Consider the following 19,318-nt stretch of genomic DNA (forward strand, 5'->3'; position numbering starts at 1 on the left):
GATGGATGGATGGATAGATGGATAGATAGATAGATAGATAGATAGATAGATAGATAGATAGATAGATAGATAGATAGATAGATAGATAGATAGATAGATAGATAGATACCAATATTCCAATACCAATACTTGTCAGTTCAATAATCGGGTATATCTGAATTACTTCTAAGAAAGAAACAGAAGTAGCTAGAAAAACAAATGTTACTGAGAAATGGGTTTGGCTTTGTCATCACTACATAGGTCACAATTTTCATTACAAGTCACCTGACAAGTTTTACAGAAAAGGTTGTTGGCATAACAGTACCGTATTTTTCAGATTACAAGGCGCAATACCAATGAACGGGTCTGTTTTCATATATAAGGCACACCGGATTATAAGCCGCATTAAGTGAAACAAAACAGTCAGATAAGTCAAACTTTATTCAACTCATTCACAATAACCACATAAAATTTGTTTGAGGTCAGTAAGCACAACCAGAATTAATACATAAAGCACAATGGATTATAAGGCTGTCAATTTTTGAGAAAATTAAAGGATTTTAAGTGCGCCTTATAGTCCGAAAAATATGGTATGTGGTCTGGGAGACTGATATCATGACGGCAAAGTCAAATTGCTGGTTTCCATTTTCTAAGGTCGTTTTCACACCTGATAGTCCGGTAGACTCGGTTCGGTTCGGGACCAATATTCATGAGCTTTTGTTTACATTTGAGCTGGTGCGTTTGCATTCACACTGCACTGTGCAGTCGAGTCAACCTGTTGAACCAACCTATTCCCCTGCTTGCCTGTGGGGGCGCTGCACCAAGAACTACTGAAAGAAACGACACAAAAACCTCTGAAGACACGTCTTCTTCTTCTTCTGTAAATAAAAATAAAAACGAAGTGGCATCAAGTTTTAGCAGTTTTAGGAGTTATATTTTGTCATTTTTCAAAAATGGACTTAGCATGAGCAGAAGATGAGACAGAAGACCATGGAGAATATTGTTTTTAACACAAGGCAGCTGAAGGCTCCATATAAGGTCAGAGAAATGTGTGTTTGTTTACCCTGTGGAGCGGGGCTCGGTCTGTTTACATTCACACTGTACTTGAACCGCGCTGGAGTTCTCTTTTACCGAGACCTAGGTTTTAGCCCGGGCCAGAGTTCGCCTTTTTTTTCCGTGACAGAGTTCGATGGGGTGTTCACACCTCCCTAAACGAGCCGGACTTTCTAGGAAAACGAGCTAGAGTTTGATTAAAGCGGACTAAACAGGGCTAGTGTGAATGCACCCTAAATGTGCAGCACTGGAGTAATGAAGTTCAGTAGAAGAGTCAGCCCTTCATGATATAAGGCTTATCAAATGCATTTTAAGAATTTATCAAAACTATCTAACCACAAAATCATGCCTGCAGCTTAAATTTAAACTTAGGATAGTTCACAATCTAAAAAGTTGAGTTCAACACTTTTCATTTAAATGTAAAGTTAGGAAACAATGTACACAAGTGTTTCAGTGCTACTGAACTAATGCATTTATATAATTTAATGATTTACTAGGAGGACATAGATGGTGACCACGTCTAGGATGAATCAGGTAACAAACAATACAGGTTTCTGGAGAACGTCAGGGCAAACACATGGAGCTGTGTGAGGTTGGGACAGCTGCAGATAAGACTCAGCAAATAAACACAAATCTAATCAGTCAATATGGAAACAAGCAGAGCTTCTTCCTAACATAAATAATTCATCAAAAATTGCTACTCTGATTTGTTTAATTCAATTACTTTTAGCCAAAACTACAGTAAAGAGCACTTATCAGGCAGCAGATGGGGCTGAAGGAGTGGGGTTGTACTGTCAGGAGGTGGGACTAACAAACCTCCTGTATTTATTATGATTACTATGTTTATCCAAATGTGAAGGCACAATACAAATCCAACCGGTTAATATATGAGGCATATGTTGTGCATTTGTGCTGTTGTGGGGGTTGTACTGTCACAAGCAAAACAGATTATTTTGGTTACGAGACAACAGAGGTGTAAGAAAAGAACAAAAGGAGACATTCCTCTGAATAATAAAGACTATGTACATATTGTATGTTATAAAAAGGACAGAGTATTAGTTAAAAATCATCCCCGTATATTTTATCAACGTTTCAAAAATAACTTATCAAAGCAGTTTATTTGTGGAACTGTACTTTTACTTTTTTAATGATCAGTTTTTTGTGTTCAAGATTTCCGATTGATGGTCAAACCTCAGTTTCAGGAGGAACAATGCAGGTTCTTCTTGGCTGTGGAACACTGGACCAGCTCTTTACCCTCACTAGAGTCATGGGAGTGTGCCCATCCAGTTTACAGGCGTTTTGTGAACTTGAGAGAAGGTATTTGACCGTGTTCCTCAAGGTACACTGAGGGGAGTGCTCCGCAAGTATGGTAAATGGTAATGGACTGTACTTATATAGCACCTTTCTATCTTATGAAGACACTCAAAGCTCTTTACACTACAATTTGTGCCCTTGTTTACCCATTCATACAGCACTCTATTAGATCTCTACAAAGAATAATCAGTGCTTTATCACATTCTTACACCAATGGGACACACATCAGAGGCAATGAGGGGTTCAGTGTCTTGCCCAGGGACACTTCAGCACGTAAATGCTGGTGGAATCGAACCCCCAACTCTTGCATTGGAAGATGACTGCTCTAACCACTCAGTCACAGCTGCCCCAAAAGTATGGGAGTAGGGGCCTGTTGCTACGGGCCATTCAGTCCCTATACAAGCAGCGTTAAGAGTTTTGGTTTGCATAGCCGGCAGAAAGTCAGACTCTTTCAGGGTGGAAGTTGGACTCTGCCAGGGCTGCCTGTTGTCACAGATTCTTTTCATAACTTTCATGGACAGAATTTCTGGGTGCAGCCAGGGGGCGGAGGGAGTCCAGTTCAGTGGCCACAGGATTCTATCTCTGCTATTTGTACCCTCTTACGATTGCATCACTTAGCCCTTTGTTAATGGCCTGATGGCCACTTGTCCTCCTTTTACATGTGAACAACTAGTTCTGGCTGTCACCAGCAAAATGGTTGATCCACTGTGAGAAAGTGCTGCTTATAATTGAATGCGCCGCTCAAGGTGGCTGCATGTTGGAGCAGCTCTGTTACTTTCATTCTGAGATTTTGCTTTTGGAAACTTTAATTCCTCTTTTTCTGGATGTAAATCACATTTTTTTGGATGATTATTTCCTCTGGTATCAGATGTTGTGCAGCAGGAAGGATTTTTACTGAAACTTTTTTAGTTTTGGACATTTGTTATGATGCGTAACCATGGCAACAAGGCAGTTTTCTACAACCAGGAGCAGCTGATTAACATCTCAAAAGCTCAAATAATATCTCAACTACAGCCCCAAATCTCAAATGAGTTGAAAGGATGTTCTGTGGACGCATTCTCATCTACCTGCCAGCTGTGCTCGAGTGCCTGAGCACTGAGATCCTGGAACTAGCAGGAAACATGGCTCATGACAGCGGAAGGACAGGATCATCCCTCGGCCCCTACAGTTGGCTGTCTGCAGCGATGAGGAGCTTGGCAGACTGCTGGGAGGAGTGGCCATCGCTCTGGGAGGAGTTCTGCCCGGCATTCGGGCGGTCCTACAGCCCAGGGGAACTGAGAGGCCAGCCAAGTCTGGGTGGATGGATCGGACGGCATCTGCAGCCAGTTTCTTAGGATCCACTGTGGGATGGACCTTTACAAGAGATCCTTCCTGCCTACAGCCATCAGTATCTATAACATCTCTTAATGAAATGAGGATAATGAGTTACAACAACAAATAATTTCCCTTTGGGATTAATAAAGTATTTTTGAATTGAATTTGAACTGAATTGAATAAGACTGGATTTGTTGCAGCTCCTCAGACTGAAGAAGACTTTTGGATAAAAAATAAAACGTTTCAACAAGAAGAATCTGTCCAAAGGAACTGACTCAACCTTGCTAGATTTATCTACCTGGATTATTGAGCATGCATCAGGATAAAAAATATATAAAATAAAAAGTCCATGCTCAATAATCTAGGTATACAATCCAACAATTTTCAGTCAGGTCATCTAGACAGTTTCTTTTTTTTTTTTTTTGCTGAAACATTTCACCTTCCATCCGGAAGGCTTCATCAGTCAAGGAAACAAACAACACAAAACTGATTCTTCCCCCAAACAGCTTACTCCAAAGTGGAACAAACCAGTTATGTTGGTGCTAAGATGGTGTCTTTGGTACGCCTCCTCTGGACTTTTTTTGGTTTTGAACCAGTTTAACATGACTGTCGATGAGGCACAAGAGATGGGGGCGTGCCAAAGACACCATCTTAGCACCAACATAACTGGTTTGTTCCACTTTGGAGTAAGCTGTTGGGGGGAGAATCAGTTTTGTGTGTTGTGTTTTCTTGACTGATGAAGCCTTCCGGAAAGAAGGTGAAATGTTTCAGAAAAAAAAAAAACTGTCCAGATGACCTGACTGAAAATTGTTGGATGCATCAGGATATTCAAAGATTTCAACAAATAAATTGAACCCTTCATAAATGTCAAACTTTGTCCATCAGCATGAATTAGATGTCCAAGTAGATCACAATTTTCACAACAGATACATAAAAAACACAGTTATTTATCAAACTTCACAGCTAGCTAATTCTTTGTAAACTTGTTACATGTATATATTAATAAAGTCACAGAGAAATTGTCTTTAACTTAGCCAGACAAAGATTCAGACCGGAGCCCACAACCAATAATGCCAGGCTAAAGGAACACCTCCCCATCTCCTCAGTGTGCAGCCAGTATCACACTTATGTCAGAGTGTGACCAGGTTTTCCAGCTCAGTGTAAGAGATGTAGGATTATCAGACCTCCATGTCCAACAGGGGTGAACGGGGATACATGCTGCTGTGGAGAACCAGAACTCTGAGACAAACTGCTTCACCCTGCCAAGATTCAACTGAATCTCACACCACACTGCAGTGCACAACATGAACTTAATGGATTTTTAGGCTTTAACTCAAACTGATATAAGCCATTCCCATTTTGCCATTCCTGCATTTGATTCAGTCATTTATGTGTGCAAAACTCAGCGGGAAAGAAAATGAGTGGAACATCCGAAGATGTCACTTTGTGCCTCTTCAGATGTGTGTTTGTTGCTGGTGTTTACCTGAGCCCAGTGGTTTTTGAAGACGATCATGCAGGTCTCTGGGTCCACCCCCTTCAGGACCAGAGACTGCCCGTCTCGGTTTCCATTGGCAACCATCGAGGCCATTATGGTAAACAGGACATGTGGCTTAAATCACGTCATATGAATGCGAAGGTCCTGACTGCTTATTGGGTGCAACCACAACCACGGGAAGAGAGGTAATCGTAAAGAACCTGGGGAATGAAAGAAGAAAACACAATGATGACATCATCATCAGACAATCGTCCTTATTCAGACTGGCCTCCCTCTCAGCCTCTGCATGGCTGGACAGCAGCTATGACAGGCATGCAGGAAGGAGAAAAACAACAAGCATAGTGAAATGACTCGAGAAAGAAACGTTTTGCTCGACTTTAAATCTGCCTGCTGCTCTCTGGTCTTCACACCGAGGCGTCAAATTGTTTTATGCAATACCTGACACGCCCACAGAAGATTCCTGCCGGCCCTCTGACATCACACTCATTACACAAACTATTTCTCACTTCGGAAGATAAACAGCAAGCTGAGGGGAAAATGTCAGGTCTATACATTGTGTTTACTAAACTTTTAGGGAAAGAAAAGTCTGCAGAGCTCATGAAGGATGTGCTGGGTGTTATTGTAGATGAAAAAAGACTGAAGGGCAGATTTGTAGAAAACATTCAATGTCCACATTGGCACCGAAAACTCGTAAGACACCCTTATTTCCAATAAATGAACAGATTTGTTGTTCCCCTTGGAGAGGACGTTACTAGAAAGACTGATTCTGGAAAAACAGAAGAAAAAAAACTAATGTTTTAGGAACATATGAGCTAAAAAATTATTCTGCTTTCAGAAACAAACCTGCAATTCAGGACTGCAGGTAACGACATTCACTCCCCTATGTGCTTATTGACAGTAAATGTTTGTGGACTGTAAATGCTTTCGACTGCTATTGTGACAGTTTGAGACAATGTTGGTTGAAAATCAGTTCTTCAACAATCGAAACATAACGAGACAATAACCGCCTGCTGACTGAGGAGGTTTTAGACCTGATCTGAGAACCAGGGTTCGGTCTAAAAACAGAACTTTGCTTTTCAACAGAATGGGGATGAAAACTGCATTCATGATCATTATTTATGCTAATAAAATTAAAGCTAGAGAAGAATAACTGCTCAATTTTTTTGAAGCTAAAACTAGCCAAAATTAGCAAAACAGTATCTAAATGCTTAAAGAGGCAATTCCCTTAATTAATAAGCACCTCTGGGATCTGCTTAATATATCTCTAATAAATGGTTGCATACCACAGAGCCTTAAGATTCTTGTAATTAAACATTTACTTAAGAAACATAACCTTGACTCAGGAATCCAGGCAAATTATAGACCTATATCTGATCTAACTTTCATCTCAAAAATTCTAAAGAAAATACTAGCTGGTCAGTTACATGATCATCTGCAAAGAAATAATGAGATTGAAGAGTTTCAGTCAGGGTTTAGAGCTCACCACAGCACTGAATCGGCACTGGTGAAAGTTACTAATGATATTCTCATGGCCTCAGACAATGGACAGGTGTCTGGTCCTGTTAGACCTCAGTGCTGCATTTGATACAGTTGATCATAAAATTCTACTGCAGAGACTTGAATATGATATTGTGATTACAGGAACGGCTCTAAAATGGTTTAAATCATATCTATCTGATAGATTCCAATTTGTAAATGTACATAATGAATCTTCATCATACACCAAAGTTAGTCATGAAGTTCCTCAAGATTCAGTGCTTGGACCAATACTCTTTACCTTATAGATGCTTCCATTAGGTAATGTTATTAAACTGCATGGGACAGATATTCATTTTCATGCTGATGATACACAGTTATATTTGTGCATGAAACCCAAGGAATCCAATCAGCTACTTAGACTACAAGCATGTCTTAAAGACATAAAAACCTGGATGACCCTTAATTTTCTCCTGTTGAACACAGACAAGACTGAGGTTTTAGTTTTTGGACCTGAGCATCTTAGGAATAACTTTTTCAGTCCTTTGTCCTCCTTGGATGACATTAATCTGTCCTCCAGCTCTAATGTTGAAAATCTTGGTGTTATTTTTGATCAGGACATGTCTTTTATCCTGCACATTAAAAACATTACTAGAACTGCCTTCTTCCACCTGCGTAATATCACTAAAATTAGAAACATCTTATCTAAAAATGATGCAGAAAAACTGGTCCATGCATTTGTCACATCTAAACTGGACTATTGCAATGGTTTATTATCTGGGTGTCCAAAAACTTCTTTAAAATGTCTTCAGTTGATCCAAAATGCTGCTGCCAGAGTCTTAACTGGAGTTAGTGGGAGAGATCATATCTCTCCAGTTTTAGCTTCTCTCCACTGACTCCCAGTCAAATCCAAAATTGAATTCAAAATCTTACTTCTAACCTACAAATCTCTCAACAACCTAGCTCCATCTTATATTACAGATCTTATTGTTCCATATTTTCCTAACAGAGCACTTTGCTCTCAGACTGCAGGTTTACTCACGGTTCCTAGAGTTTTCAAAAGCAGAATGGGAGGAAGATCTTTCAGTTATCAGGCTCCTCTCTTGTGGAACCAACTTCCAGTTTCTGTCCGTGAGGCTGACACATTTTCCAGTTTTAAGACTGGGATTAAGACTTTCCTTTTTGATAAATCACTTTTCTTTTTGATAAATCCTATAAATAGGGTTGGCTTGTTATGCTGCTATAGGCTTAGACTACTGGAGGACAAATTGACATAATTTCCTTAAACAAATTGTTAAAATTGAATAGTTTTCATTTGATATTATTTCTTTCTTAACATGTGATTCTTGACCTGCCATTGTGTATCTGTTCCTACCAAACCCAACTGGTTGAAGTAGATGGCCGCTTGTCCTCAGCCTGGTTTTGCCAAAGGTTTTTTCCTCATGAGAGAGTTTTTCCTTTCCACTGTCGCCTTCATGCTTGCACAAGATGAGTCTGTGATGGAGTGAATTCAAAGCAGTCTGCTCCTCAGATAAATAATGTTAAATTATTATTTTTATATATAAATGTTTCTATTCTGTACCCTGAAATGACTTCTGTTGTGACTTGGCGCTATATATAAATAAACTGAATTTAAACTAAACTGAATGGAAAATGCTCCAGCATCAACGTGTGGCATGGAGGCTGCACAGCTGCAGAAAGAAAAGCTTTGCAGAGAGTGGTGAAGGCTGCACAGAAGACTGTTGGAGTCAGCCTCCCCACCATCACAGACATCTACACCTCCAGATGCAGGAAGAGGGCCACCTGCATCATGAAAGACCCCACTCATCCAGCACACACACTTTTTGCCTCGCTCCCCTAAGGAAGGAGGTTGAGGAGCATTAAGTGTAGAACCACTAGACTGAGGAACAGCTTCTACCCTGAGGCTGTTAGACTAATGACTATCTAAATAATCCCATCATGCTGCTGATCTGTTTCATGTTGCTGTGTTCATTCATACTCAACTGCTCACACAGACTCATGTTCGTGCTGCTGTTCAGCGTATTGTTTTTTTACGCTATTAGTGCTTAGTGTATTTTTACTTAATGTTTTTCTTAGTTCATATCTTAGATCTTATTACTGTTTTTCTTTTACATTTTATACTTTTGTTGGATGTAACTGGGACCCTGTGTACACAGTTTCGTTCTACCACATGTACCACATGAGGTGCGTATGACAAATAAAGAACCATGAATCCTTGAATAAAGAAAAAACTATAGCTAAAAGCTAAAACTAGCAAAAAATTTGCTCCATACTAAAAATGAGCAAAATAGCACCTAAAAACTAAAACGGAAGCAAGTACGCTGAAGTAAATTTCAAAGAGCACAAAGTTTTTCAAGAATGTAAAGACATTTCATGCATGTCAATGAGAAAAAAGTCAGGTAAGTCCTGTGTGGTTTCCCTACTCTTCATTGTCTTACTGTTAATATTATGAATATTTGCTAAAGACTGAAGATGTGAACATCTGAACGAAGCAGACTTTATTATCAAACAGTGACACCTAGTAAAGGTATTAATTTCATTTTTAGAGTTCAGTCAAAAACAGGCTTAAGATAACAAATACTACTGTTTATTTTTTTAAGAATTAACAGTTGAGCACATCTAACTTTGTGACACTCAAATATAACATTTAATCACGTTAAATTTGCACAATTCATCCAAGAGTTCTCAGAATTAGTCAGGAGAACAGGGAAATGGAAGTTATTAACAAAATGTGATAACTAGTTAGATTCAGAACTAGCATCACATCCTCATCCCAAAACGTAACATAACTTCCTTTTCTTATGTATTTACAGTTCACTTTCTAACTGAAACCACTGCTTTGACCAGACTATTGTAGGTCCACATATTGAGCAAACAGAAAAATTTCAAGTTTTTACTTGAATATTAAGAAACCATTTGTCATTTCAAACGCATATTCTCAGCAGCAATTACACAAATTTATTTATTTATTATCCTTTTATTTAACCAGGCAAATCCCATTAAGATCATAAAATCTTGTTCATGTTAACACAAGATGTGTTTTATTTAAGTTTTTATTACTTTAAATCCAAAACCTTTGCCGGAGTGAGACTAGGGGAGATGAATCCTCAAACTCTACACTTCAATGCAATCATGTACTTTGTGTACTTGTGTTTAACTTTAAATAATGAGATTCAAAGTCAACTAATTTTAAATATTTTTACATTTTCCAAAGAACTTAAATGACCTCGTTTGACTAGAAAGTGGCTCCAAATATGTCACTCTATTTATTTATGGCACATTCAAGATATAGCCCCCCCCAGTTGCTAAAATCTACTAATCAGCAAGACAACGAGCTGCGTGCAAAGTTTGTGTAAAGAGCCAAAGTATTGAAGTCATTTGTTTTATGTTAGTATTAAAAATGCTATAATTGTATACATATAATATAAATTTAAACACTTATTCAGTTTTTTTTTTTATTCTATTCACACATAATTGGAAAATCTAGTTTTGTTTGGTTGGGTGATTGAATTTGATCCAGGTGTTGTACTGAAGCACACAAAAGTTAAAATTAATAGGGGTGCACCGATTGCAGTTTTCTGGCTTATCACTGATTTCTAAAAAGTCTGACCTGCCGATTCCGATATTGGCCGGTACCAATTTTGTTTAATAAGTGATGCTGTCAGGTGTTATAAGGTCACAACGCACCTTCAATTTTCCAATCTAATTGCATTGAAAAATATACCCTTGAACAATATCCTAGAAACAATACAAACTTGTTTTAACTTGCCATGGGGGCCGAGATGGTGTAGAGGCAGGGCAGCCGGCTTGGGACCCAAAAGTCCCAGGTTTGATCCCCAGTCACTGCACATCACGTGGCGTCTCTGGGCAGCACGTCTCATCCCCAAAATGCCCCCCGGGCGCTTTCAATAGCTGCCCACTGCACCACCTGGTGGTGGATGGGTTAAATGCAGAGACTAATTTCGCCATTGTATGGAAACATACAGTGCTGACATTGTGATGACATTATTATTATTATTATTATGAGGTAGTGCTCTGAAATATAAATGAAGTTTAGACAATTGTTGTTAAAATGACAAAAAAAATCGGTAAAATCGGTTTCTCATGTAAGTAACGGCTGATTGCCAATCTCCCAAAATTAAGGAAATCAGGGCTGATTCATCGGTGCACCCCTATAAATTATACCGGTACCTTTTTTCATTCAACCTTTATTTATACAGGCTAGCCACATTGAGCCACGGGTACTCAATTACAAGATGGACCTGTTCCAGACAGAACATACAAAGTACAGACAACGTTAACAGTACACAATGACAGCAAACTACAGTAAAAAAAAAATACAGTACAAATCAGAGTAGTGTACAAAACAGGGTGAAATACTAAAAACAAGAACATATTTGCTTTAACTTTCCATTGACGTTATCAAATGTTTGAAACCCCTTAAAGAAATTAAGGTGGACAAATTCAGTTCTTGTTGCAAGGTGTTCCAGGTTGCAGGAGCTGAGTAGGAAAAGGCATTTTTGGCAAGTTCAGTCCGCAGTGAGGGAACGCTGCAGGTAATGATGTCCTGAGAGTGCACACTGTAGCTGCACTAACGACTTGACATGTGAGAGGAGATATAAGAAGGTCCAAGGAGGGATTTATAGATGAAAATGAACCAGTGTGAACCTCAATTAAACTAAAAATCTGTACCAGTTAAGGAATCATAAGATCAATAACTTTATAGTACTTAATCTTGACAGTAATGATTTTAGATGACGTTTACAACATGTGTATCTGCTGGAACATCTGTCATGGTGGTGTACAGCATTTAGCGGTAGTACTTCTATCTGAACAAGAGTCAAACCTTCAGTGGATCTGCTGCTCAATTTTTCCCAGTAAAACAAAGCATGATAGAGTGCGTTCGTTGAGGGCTCACACTCCATGGAGCACTAACGACCGTCACAACAGGGGATCAACTGTAAGACACGCAGCAGCTGCAGCGCTCAACGCCAAATTACAGCTTCTAGATCTTGCTTCTAAATGCATCTCCCAATAAATCACAGCTCAACTGCTTTGCAGCGAATTGACTTCACACCATAATCAAGCCCAGAAGTGCCGTAACAAGGCCCGCAGGAAACTTTCACCATCTGCTTTCAGTTAGTGCTGAAGCACAGATTCTTGTGAAGGAATGTAAAAGCATTGTGGAGAGAGTTTGAATAACTGTGACTGTGTGTCAGCTGTCAAGATGGTTTCTTACCTTCCTCGAGTCATCCTGAAGACAGACGGATCACTCACTCAGACAGGGAGTTCACTCTTGTCCTGTTGAAGCAGAGAGATACGTCAACCGAGGAGCGTGGCATGAGCTCCGCATAGGAGAGGCGAGGGATGATGGGAAGTGACTCGAAATGAGTACGCTGCTCAGAGAGCCGCTTGGATGGAGATGGAGAGGAGGAGGTTACACAGGGAGGGAGGGACGAGTGGGGAATGGGAGGAATGAGACAGACTAAAAAGTGAAAAACAGGCTGGTGGTCAGGTTGGTCTGCAGTAAAGGAGGAAGAAGCAGAAAGAACTCACATGGAAACAATCGGAAATAGTTCTATTCAAATGATTCAGCTTTTAAAAAAAAAAAAAAAGAACCTCCATCAGATTTTTATGAGTTCTTAAGAATAGCCTCAGCAGTGTCATGATTCGATTTTGGTATTCATCCTGAGATTTGTTTCATAAAAAGTACAGTTAGACAGATAAAGATGTAGCAAACAAATATATTCTGCAGTATGTCGGCTTTTACAGTTACAGTTCAAGAAGAGTGGGCTTCTTAGAAAGCATGTTCGCTGTTTAAAAGTATGACTTTGTGGAAACAGGAAGTGAGAAAGAGATGGATGGAAAAAGGTGGCACCACCATGGTGGTGATTAGGCCTGTCACGATAACAAATTTTACTGGGCCATTAACTGTCTCAGAAATTATTGCGATAAACGATAATATTGAATTATTGTCAAATTTAAGAAGAAATGTTGGTTAATTTGTTTTGAGTGTAGTACCTTTTATCGACCACCAGATGGCAGTATAAGATGTTTGAACCGAAGGATGGACAGGGAGGGAGCGAGTGTCTCATTAAGAAAAATGGGAGGGAGGCCACTTGACGTGACATGGGCTGTCTCTCTTCGGTTCTCAAAATGGCGGACGCTCGGTTTGGTTTGAGCTCTTTAGCATAGCATTTTTCACACAAAGCTTTTAATAAAAAAATCAGTAAACAAGTTATCAGCTTCTTTTTGCAGAGAAAAACAACTTTTTACACAAAGGCACAGGTTTCAGCCGTGAATTTTGGAGCTTCAACAAGACGGAGGTTTTTCCCGTGGTCGGCCTGTTAGTTTAGCTCGTAACTTAGCTTCTCAGATTAGCTACTTTTAACAATCCAAAAACGTGATTTTGGACAGTCAAAACAGATTTTAAAGAGAAAAAAGAAAGGGAGGGGTCAGTGAAGAGCACCGGAGTGGAGCTTTTTGTCGTCTAGTGTCTTCAGTAGAAAGAGAGAGACACGAAGAAATGATAAAGCAGATAAATGAAAATGAGGTCAATAATTTTCATTTATCATGCGATTAACTGATTTATTATTTATCGCGACAGGCCAAGTGGTGACAAAAAGACATACTTGCGTGCATGTGACAAATGATCAGGGTTGAATTTATGTCTTACTGAGGACAAACAGGCAGGTTTTTCCCTCAGATCATCAAGAGGTTTTAAAAAGTTAGTCATGGAGTCCTACTCAACCAACACCCCTTGAATCATTTACGATAAAAATATCACGTGAGCAATTTTAGGTTAGCATCTTCTTAAAGACATGTAGATGAGCAGAATCCCAGCTGCTCAACTCTTTCATAGATTTTTCTCGGACTTTAAAAAGCACTTTCAAGGAGAGCAGACAGCTGGTTGTAGAAACGGACATAATCTTGTTCAATAACTGCTGCAGGTTCATGTTCAAACTTTTAACAGGAAATGATTAAACACATAAACTTGCATTTATATTTTAAACATACAAATGCCAAATGTTTTTTCACAAAAATAAGAGCTTAAAAAAGAAAAATGAAGGTTAATCAAAATGTTCACAGTATTGAATGAATGAATGAATGCCTTTTATTGTCACTATAACCATCTCCAATGAGATTAAAAGCAAGTCCTCTCACAGTGCAAGCATAAACACAAGCAAAAAATATAAATAAATAATAAAAGTATGCTAAAAACAATAGTGATATTACACAAAAAATCAGTGGTATTTCAAGCTGCAGATAACGCTCAGACATTACCAAATTATGCAAAAGTGTCAGGTTGAATATTAAACCAAATCGATGGTCACAAAAAAACCCAGCATAAAAATGTGCTAAAATATGTCAATGCCTTAAATATGATAAATATGATGATAGTATGAACTAGCCGTAGGATATGTTGTTCAATCTGTCCTCCATTTTTTTTCTGTCATAGCTTCTATAAATGTTTGTTTTAAAGTTTAAAGCAAGGATCTTATTTGTGAACGACTCAGCTACAACCCCACCAAACCTTAGCTTAATGAGGGGTAAAACTAACAGTTATAGCCATTTCTGTGTTTTCTAATCAGAATAAGAATAAACTTTATTATCATTGCACCGAGAAACAACGAGAATATGTCCACACAGTCGTCCGAAAGATGGGCCGAGTGCACGTAGCTGTTGCTATGATAGCGCGGCCTCTTATCCTTTTCAGAATACATTTTTTTTAGATAGAAAAAGGGACAAAGTCATGAGGAGAGGATAATGGCATTACAAAAAAGATCTCTTCACACCTTGTCCTAACAGGACACGATTTAAGACATAAAAAAAAAAACTCTGCCAGCAGCACATTTACGAACATGTTACATATGGATTTGACGACGAGGTGGTCCATGAAGCACTTCCAGATAGTCCATTGATAGTCCTGATAAGATGATAAATGGTAAATGGTCAATGGACTGTACTTATATAGCAACTTTCTATCTTATCCAGATACTCAAAGCACTTTACACTCCAATCTGTGCCTCATTTACCCATTCACACAGCACTCTACTAGATCTCTACAAAGCTAATTGAACAAATCTTTCTAAAGAGACTAATCAGAGCTTTAGATCACATTCAAACACCAATGGGACACACATCGGAGGCGATGAGGGGTTTAGTGTCTTGCCCATGGACAGTTCGGCATGTGACTGCTGGTGGATTTGAACCCCCAACTCTTTCAATGGAGGACGACTGCTCTAACCACTCAGCCACAGCCGCCCCTGATGATGGTCAGCTGGCACAGTTCTGATAAGCCTCCACAGAAGTTTGGGGGGGGGGGGGGGGGCAATAGATTAAGCTTTTCCTTAATTTACACATTTCCCAGGATAATTTGATTTGTTGTCGAGCTGTTTTCTAGGCCAACCGGGGGAGTCAGATTCAGATAAGCCACAATTGTTGATTTCTTTTCAGGCAGACTATTTTTCTTGTCAGCCTCAAGTCTTTACTAGTACTTTCAAGATCCGAAATGGGCAGATTAGGGCGCATTCTACTGGTCCGTGCTTACAAGCCCCTCCAAGGTCGTTTCCAGCATGTTGGCGAGTCCTAAAGCTAGAGGTGGCCTGCGATTCAAATCACTTCCATCTAATGGTTTAGCTCGTAAATCAGCTGATTTTGAGTCCTCAAAGCATGAACCAAACCTTTACAAGCAGGCCACCTGATGAGGTCCAAATTAGCTGCAGCTGTCTTCTTAGCATGTTGATAAACCAGGAACCAGCCGATTCCAAAAAGCAGGAAACCTGTTATCATAAATCCGATTGTATACGTCTTCAGTGTCCTCCTGAGATTCTCAGCGGAACATGAGGGTTCTCCAGGACCCTGTCGCTTTGTTGAAAAGATTTTGTCGATTGCGTCGAAAGTCCAGTTTGTCAGAACCATAACAGTAGTGTTTGTTTCAGAAGATGTGTAAAATAGGAGCTCCGATACACAGAAGTAGAGCAAAAAAGCAGGAGGACAGGAGAGGGATGAGAATGCGTCCGCCTCGTACCAGAGCGAGTGAAGAAAACATGTCTGCTGGCCACGGAGTTCACCATGAAATGGGTTTGTGCCAAATGTTAATCAGTTATAGATTTATACATTTATAGAAATAGATACACATTTATTGAACATTTCCTGAAATTTCATTAGAATCCACTCGGTTATTAAATATTTTAACAACTACACACACAGATTTGCCTTCTGGCTACATATTATTTTCAGAAACTAAAAGCTGTTTTGAAACCAAACGTTCAGTTGCCAAGTGACGACCCAGGAGGTGAAACACCTCGTCTTTAGCTACAGGACAACTCCTCAAAGCTTCTTTCTGCACACTTCTCTATTGATCATCAATATTCTCATCCCGGCAAAGTAAAAATATAAATGTAACTTCCTATTCTGGTCAAAACACGTCACATCTTTGTCAGAACATCAGCTGCAAAACTTTTACACATTTAGACAAAAAGCAGATGCTTTTCTGTTCCCGGGGAGTTCAGGTGGAATAATGAAGAGCAACGTTCTCCAGGTAAACATTAACATTTGATCAGCTCTGAGAGAATTAAAAGTGACTCTCATCCCACACTCCCATCTGAAGGGAGCAAACACTGGGACATAAAAGAGAAAGGTTCACCTGTAAGGCTTTTATCTATAGCTTTTTTTTGTGTCTGATCCAGTTTCTGGCCTTGCCTGCCGTCCCAAATGGTTTCCAACAGAAAGGTGCGGTTGGAACAAATACCTGAAAGACAGGACACACCCTTCACTCTGGCAAAAGGGATTAACTTTCTTAGTAAACACTTTTTTTTTTTCTTTTTTTTTTACCTTGGTTCGCCTGAAAAACTTTGAGGATCAAAAGCTTGCTAAGTTTTATTCTTCTGACAGTTTTTGGTATCTTGGCAGCTAACAGTGCCTTTCTTTAACAGTCATTACTTTCTGCCATGATCACAATAATTTGATGTAAAACTGTCGTTTTATATATAAAAAAACTGATCCTGTAAATATGTCTAAAAACAAGTTTACATAATTAACTACCTGTCACTCATTTAATAAAAAGTGTGCAATGTTTGAGTTTTACAAATTTTGTGTTGGCTTATGTCAATTAGCTGTGGAGGCCATCTTGAATTGATTTAACACCAAATGTCAATCAGTTGTAGATCTTTATCAAACTGTCTCAACTTTCTGAGAGTTTCAATAAAAGCTGCCCACTCCTTTATGAGATATTCTGCTAACAATCTAGATAAAAACACAGAAACGCAAGACAAAATATTATCGCCACTTCCCTTCGGCTGTGGGATGTAACTAACAGTGACAGGTTTCCATTCAACTTTTTTTTTTTTTTTAATCATTTACCACAGCTTAAATTTTTATTTTTGCTGTCAGCTTTCTCCTCCCGATTTGTTTGGTTGAGGTGTGACTGAATAAACTCTTAAATGTATTCGTGTTAATGTAAATTTAGTTTCCAAACAGCACAGCACACCTGTGGGCTTGTGTTGGTTCTAAACTAAATTTTACAAATATTAAAAATTAAAAACAGTGGATGTTAGGATTGAAAAGATTTGTTGATGGTTGTCAAACTCACTCAACCCTGGACTGATCAGGCTTCTCAATGAACATTGATGACTTCCGTAATGGTATTTTAATGTCTAATTGTCTTGTGTAGTATGGATGTTTTATACATCTAGACTGTGAAACTAATTGCCTCTCTGGGATAATAAAGATACTTGAACTTGAAATAAAGGCACCAATAACTTGAAGCTAAATCAACCATTAGCTCAGTTATTATATACCTGTTGCTTTTCAAGTCTACAAGAAAATCAAATGTTTTTTTTTTTTTCCAAAATGAACTAAAGGGCATTTCTTAAAAGGGATAGCTCAAGTATATGGAAGTGGGGCGATATGGAAAGGGTTAAACAATTAACATCTTACCTGTTGACAACCTTTTCCATGGAAGTCCACTTCGATAGAGCTGAACTATAGGTGTGCTTTGAATCAATAAAGTTTGATCAGTTTTATTTTAAAAAAAAGCAGTGCCTTCAAATTTAAAGGGAAAGAGACCATTCGGCTCAGATTGGCTGAGGGTGGTGCTCCGAGTTTGGAAATTTACGACGACCGCAGTAACCCGACACAGACAGGTCTATTAAAGTGATAGCAGCTGCTAAAATATTTAGGCCTGCAGGTGAAGTCACTGAAAGGTCAGATGAGATGGAGTCTTTATAGTTCTCACTGTTCCCTTGGGGGGTTACTGATTTATTCTACTCCCTTCAACTTGCCATGTGCTGAGGAATGTTTATACAATCATATTTATTAGAAAAGATCTTTATTATTTATTTATTTTTCCATTGTAACCAGGCACTGAAGCTGTTAAAACATCAAAAATAATGAGATGAAAATAAAAATTTTAAATTCATGCAATAAAGACACAAAGCTCTACACTCCTCCAGACCAAACACTCTTTGATTCACCTCAAGAGATGCTTCTTAATTGATACTAGGCCTGTCACGATAACAAATTTTGCTGAGCGATTGTCTCAGAAAATATTGTGAAAAACGATAATATTGTTTGAAATTCGACAATAATTAGTAAGTATTGTCAAATTTAAGAAGAAATGTTGGTTAATTTCTGTGTGTAGTACCTTTTTTTGACCATTTGATGGCAGTATAAAACTGTTTGAACTGAAGGATGGAAAATGAGGGAGCGGGCAGCGTGTCTCTTTAAGAAAAATGGGAGTGAGGCCCCTTGATGTGACATGGGCTGTGTCTCGTTCCTGTTTTTCAGTTCTCAAAATGGCGACTGCTCGGTGTGGTTTGAAGTCTTTCGCATAGCATTTGTCACACAAAACTTTTAATGAAAAAAATCAGTAAACAAGTTCTCAGCTTGTTTTTGCAGATAAAAACTACTTTTTACATGAAAGCACGAGCTTCAACCACAGTTTTTGGGGTTTTGACAAGACAGAGGTCGGCCTGTTAGCTTAGCTCGTAGCTTAGCTTCTCAGCTTAGCTGGTTTTAATGATCCAAAAACGTGATTTTGAACAGTTAAAACAGATTTTAAAGAGAAAAGAGAAAGGGAGGGGTCAGTGAAGAGCACCGGAGTCGAGTCTTTTGTCATCCAGTGTCTCCAGTAGAAAAAGAGAGACAAGAAGAAACGATAAAGCAGATAAATGAAAATGAGGTTGATAATTTTTTTTTATCATGCAATTAGTTGATTTATTGTTTATTGCGAGTATGTGTTGTGAATCACTCACAGCTACGACCATACAATATTTTAGATGGTTACTTTACTGAGATGTAGCCATTTATATATTGGCAACTTCAAATTTGCTGTGGCAACCATCTTGAATTGGATGGATGAAATGTTGCTCAATTGTAGACGTGCATCCAGTGATTGCTTTCTGCAAGTTTCATTCAAATCTCTTAATTGGTTCAAGAGATATTTTGCTAACAGATAACGCCAAAGTTAATGCTTAAGTATTAAGTAAAGTTATCATGCAATGAGTTGCACTAGGAGAATGTTCAGTGGGAATAACTTCCAGCTACTAACATAACATATTTTTTATCCTGATGCATGCTCAATAATCCAGGTAGAAAATTCCAAAAAAGTTCAATCTGGTCCTCTGGACATTCAAAAAACAAGAAGAAAAAAAAAAAAAAAAA

General features: G+C 38.7%; 1 protein-coding gene across 1 annotated transcript in view; it reads right to left on the reverse strand.

Annotated features, from left to right (window-relative positions):
* Nucleotides 1-19,318, reverse strand: part of fhip1aa (FHF complex subunit HOOK interacting protein 1Aa) — a 53,743-nt gene that overhangs the window by 24,170 nt on the left and 10,255 nt on the right. Inside the window, exons 2-3 of the mRNA XM_037689955.1 lie at nt 11,892-11,953; nt 5,144-5,355 (exon numbers count right to left, since the gene is read on the reverse strand). Of these exons, the coding sequence (XP_037545883.1) occupies nt 5,144-5,248 (105 nt within the window). The 5' untranslated portion in view covers nt 5,249-5,355; nt 11,892-11,953. The remainder of the gene's footprint in view (nt 1-5,143; nt 5,356-11,891; nt 11,954-19,318) is intronic.

The sequence above is a fragment of the Nematolebias whitei genome, chromosome 16 (genome assembly GCF_014905685.2).
Source record: "Nematolebias whitei isolate Nwh7 chromosome 16, NemWhi1, whole genome shotgun sequence".
Classification (NCBI taxonomy): domain Eukaryota; kingdom Metazoa; phylum Chordata; class Actinopteri; order Cyprinodontiformes; family Rivulidae; genus Nematolebias; species Nematolebias whitei.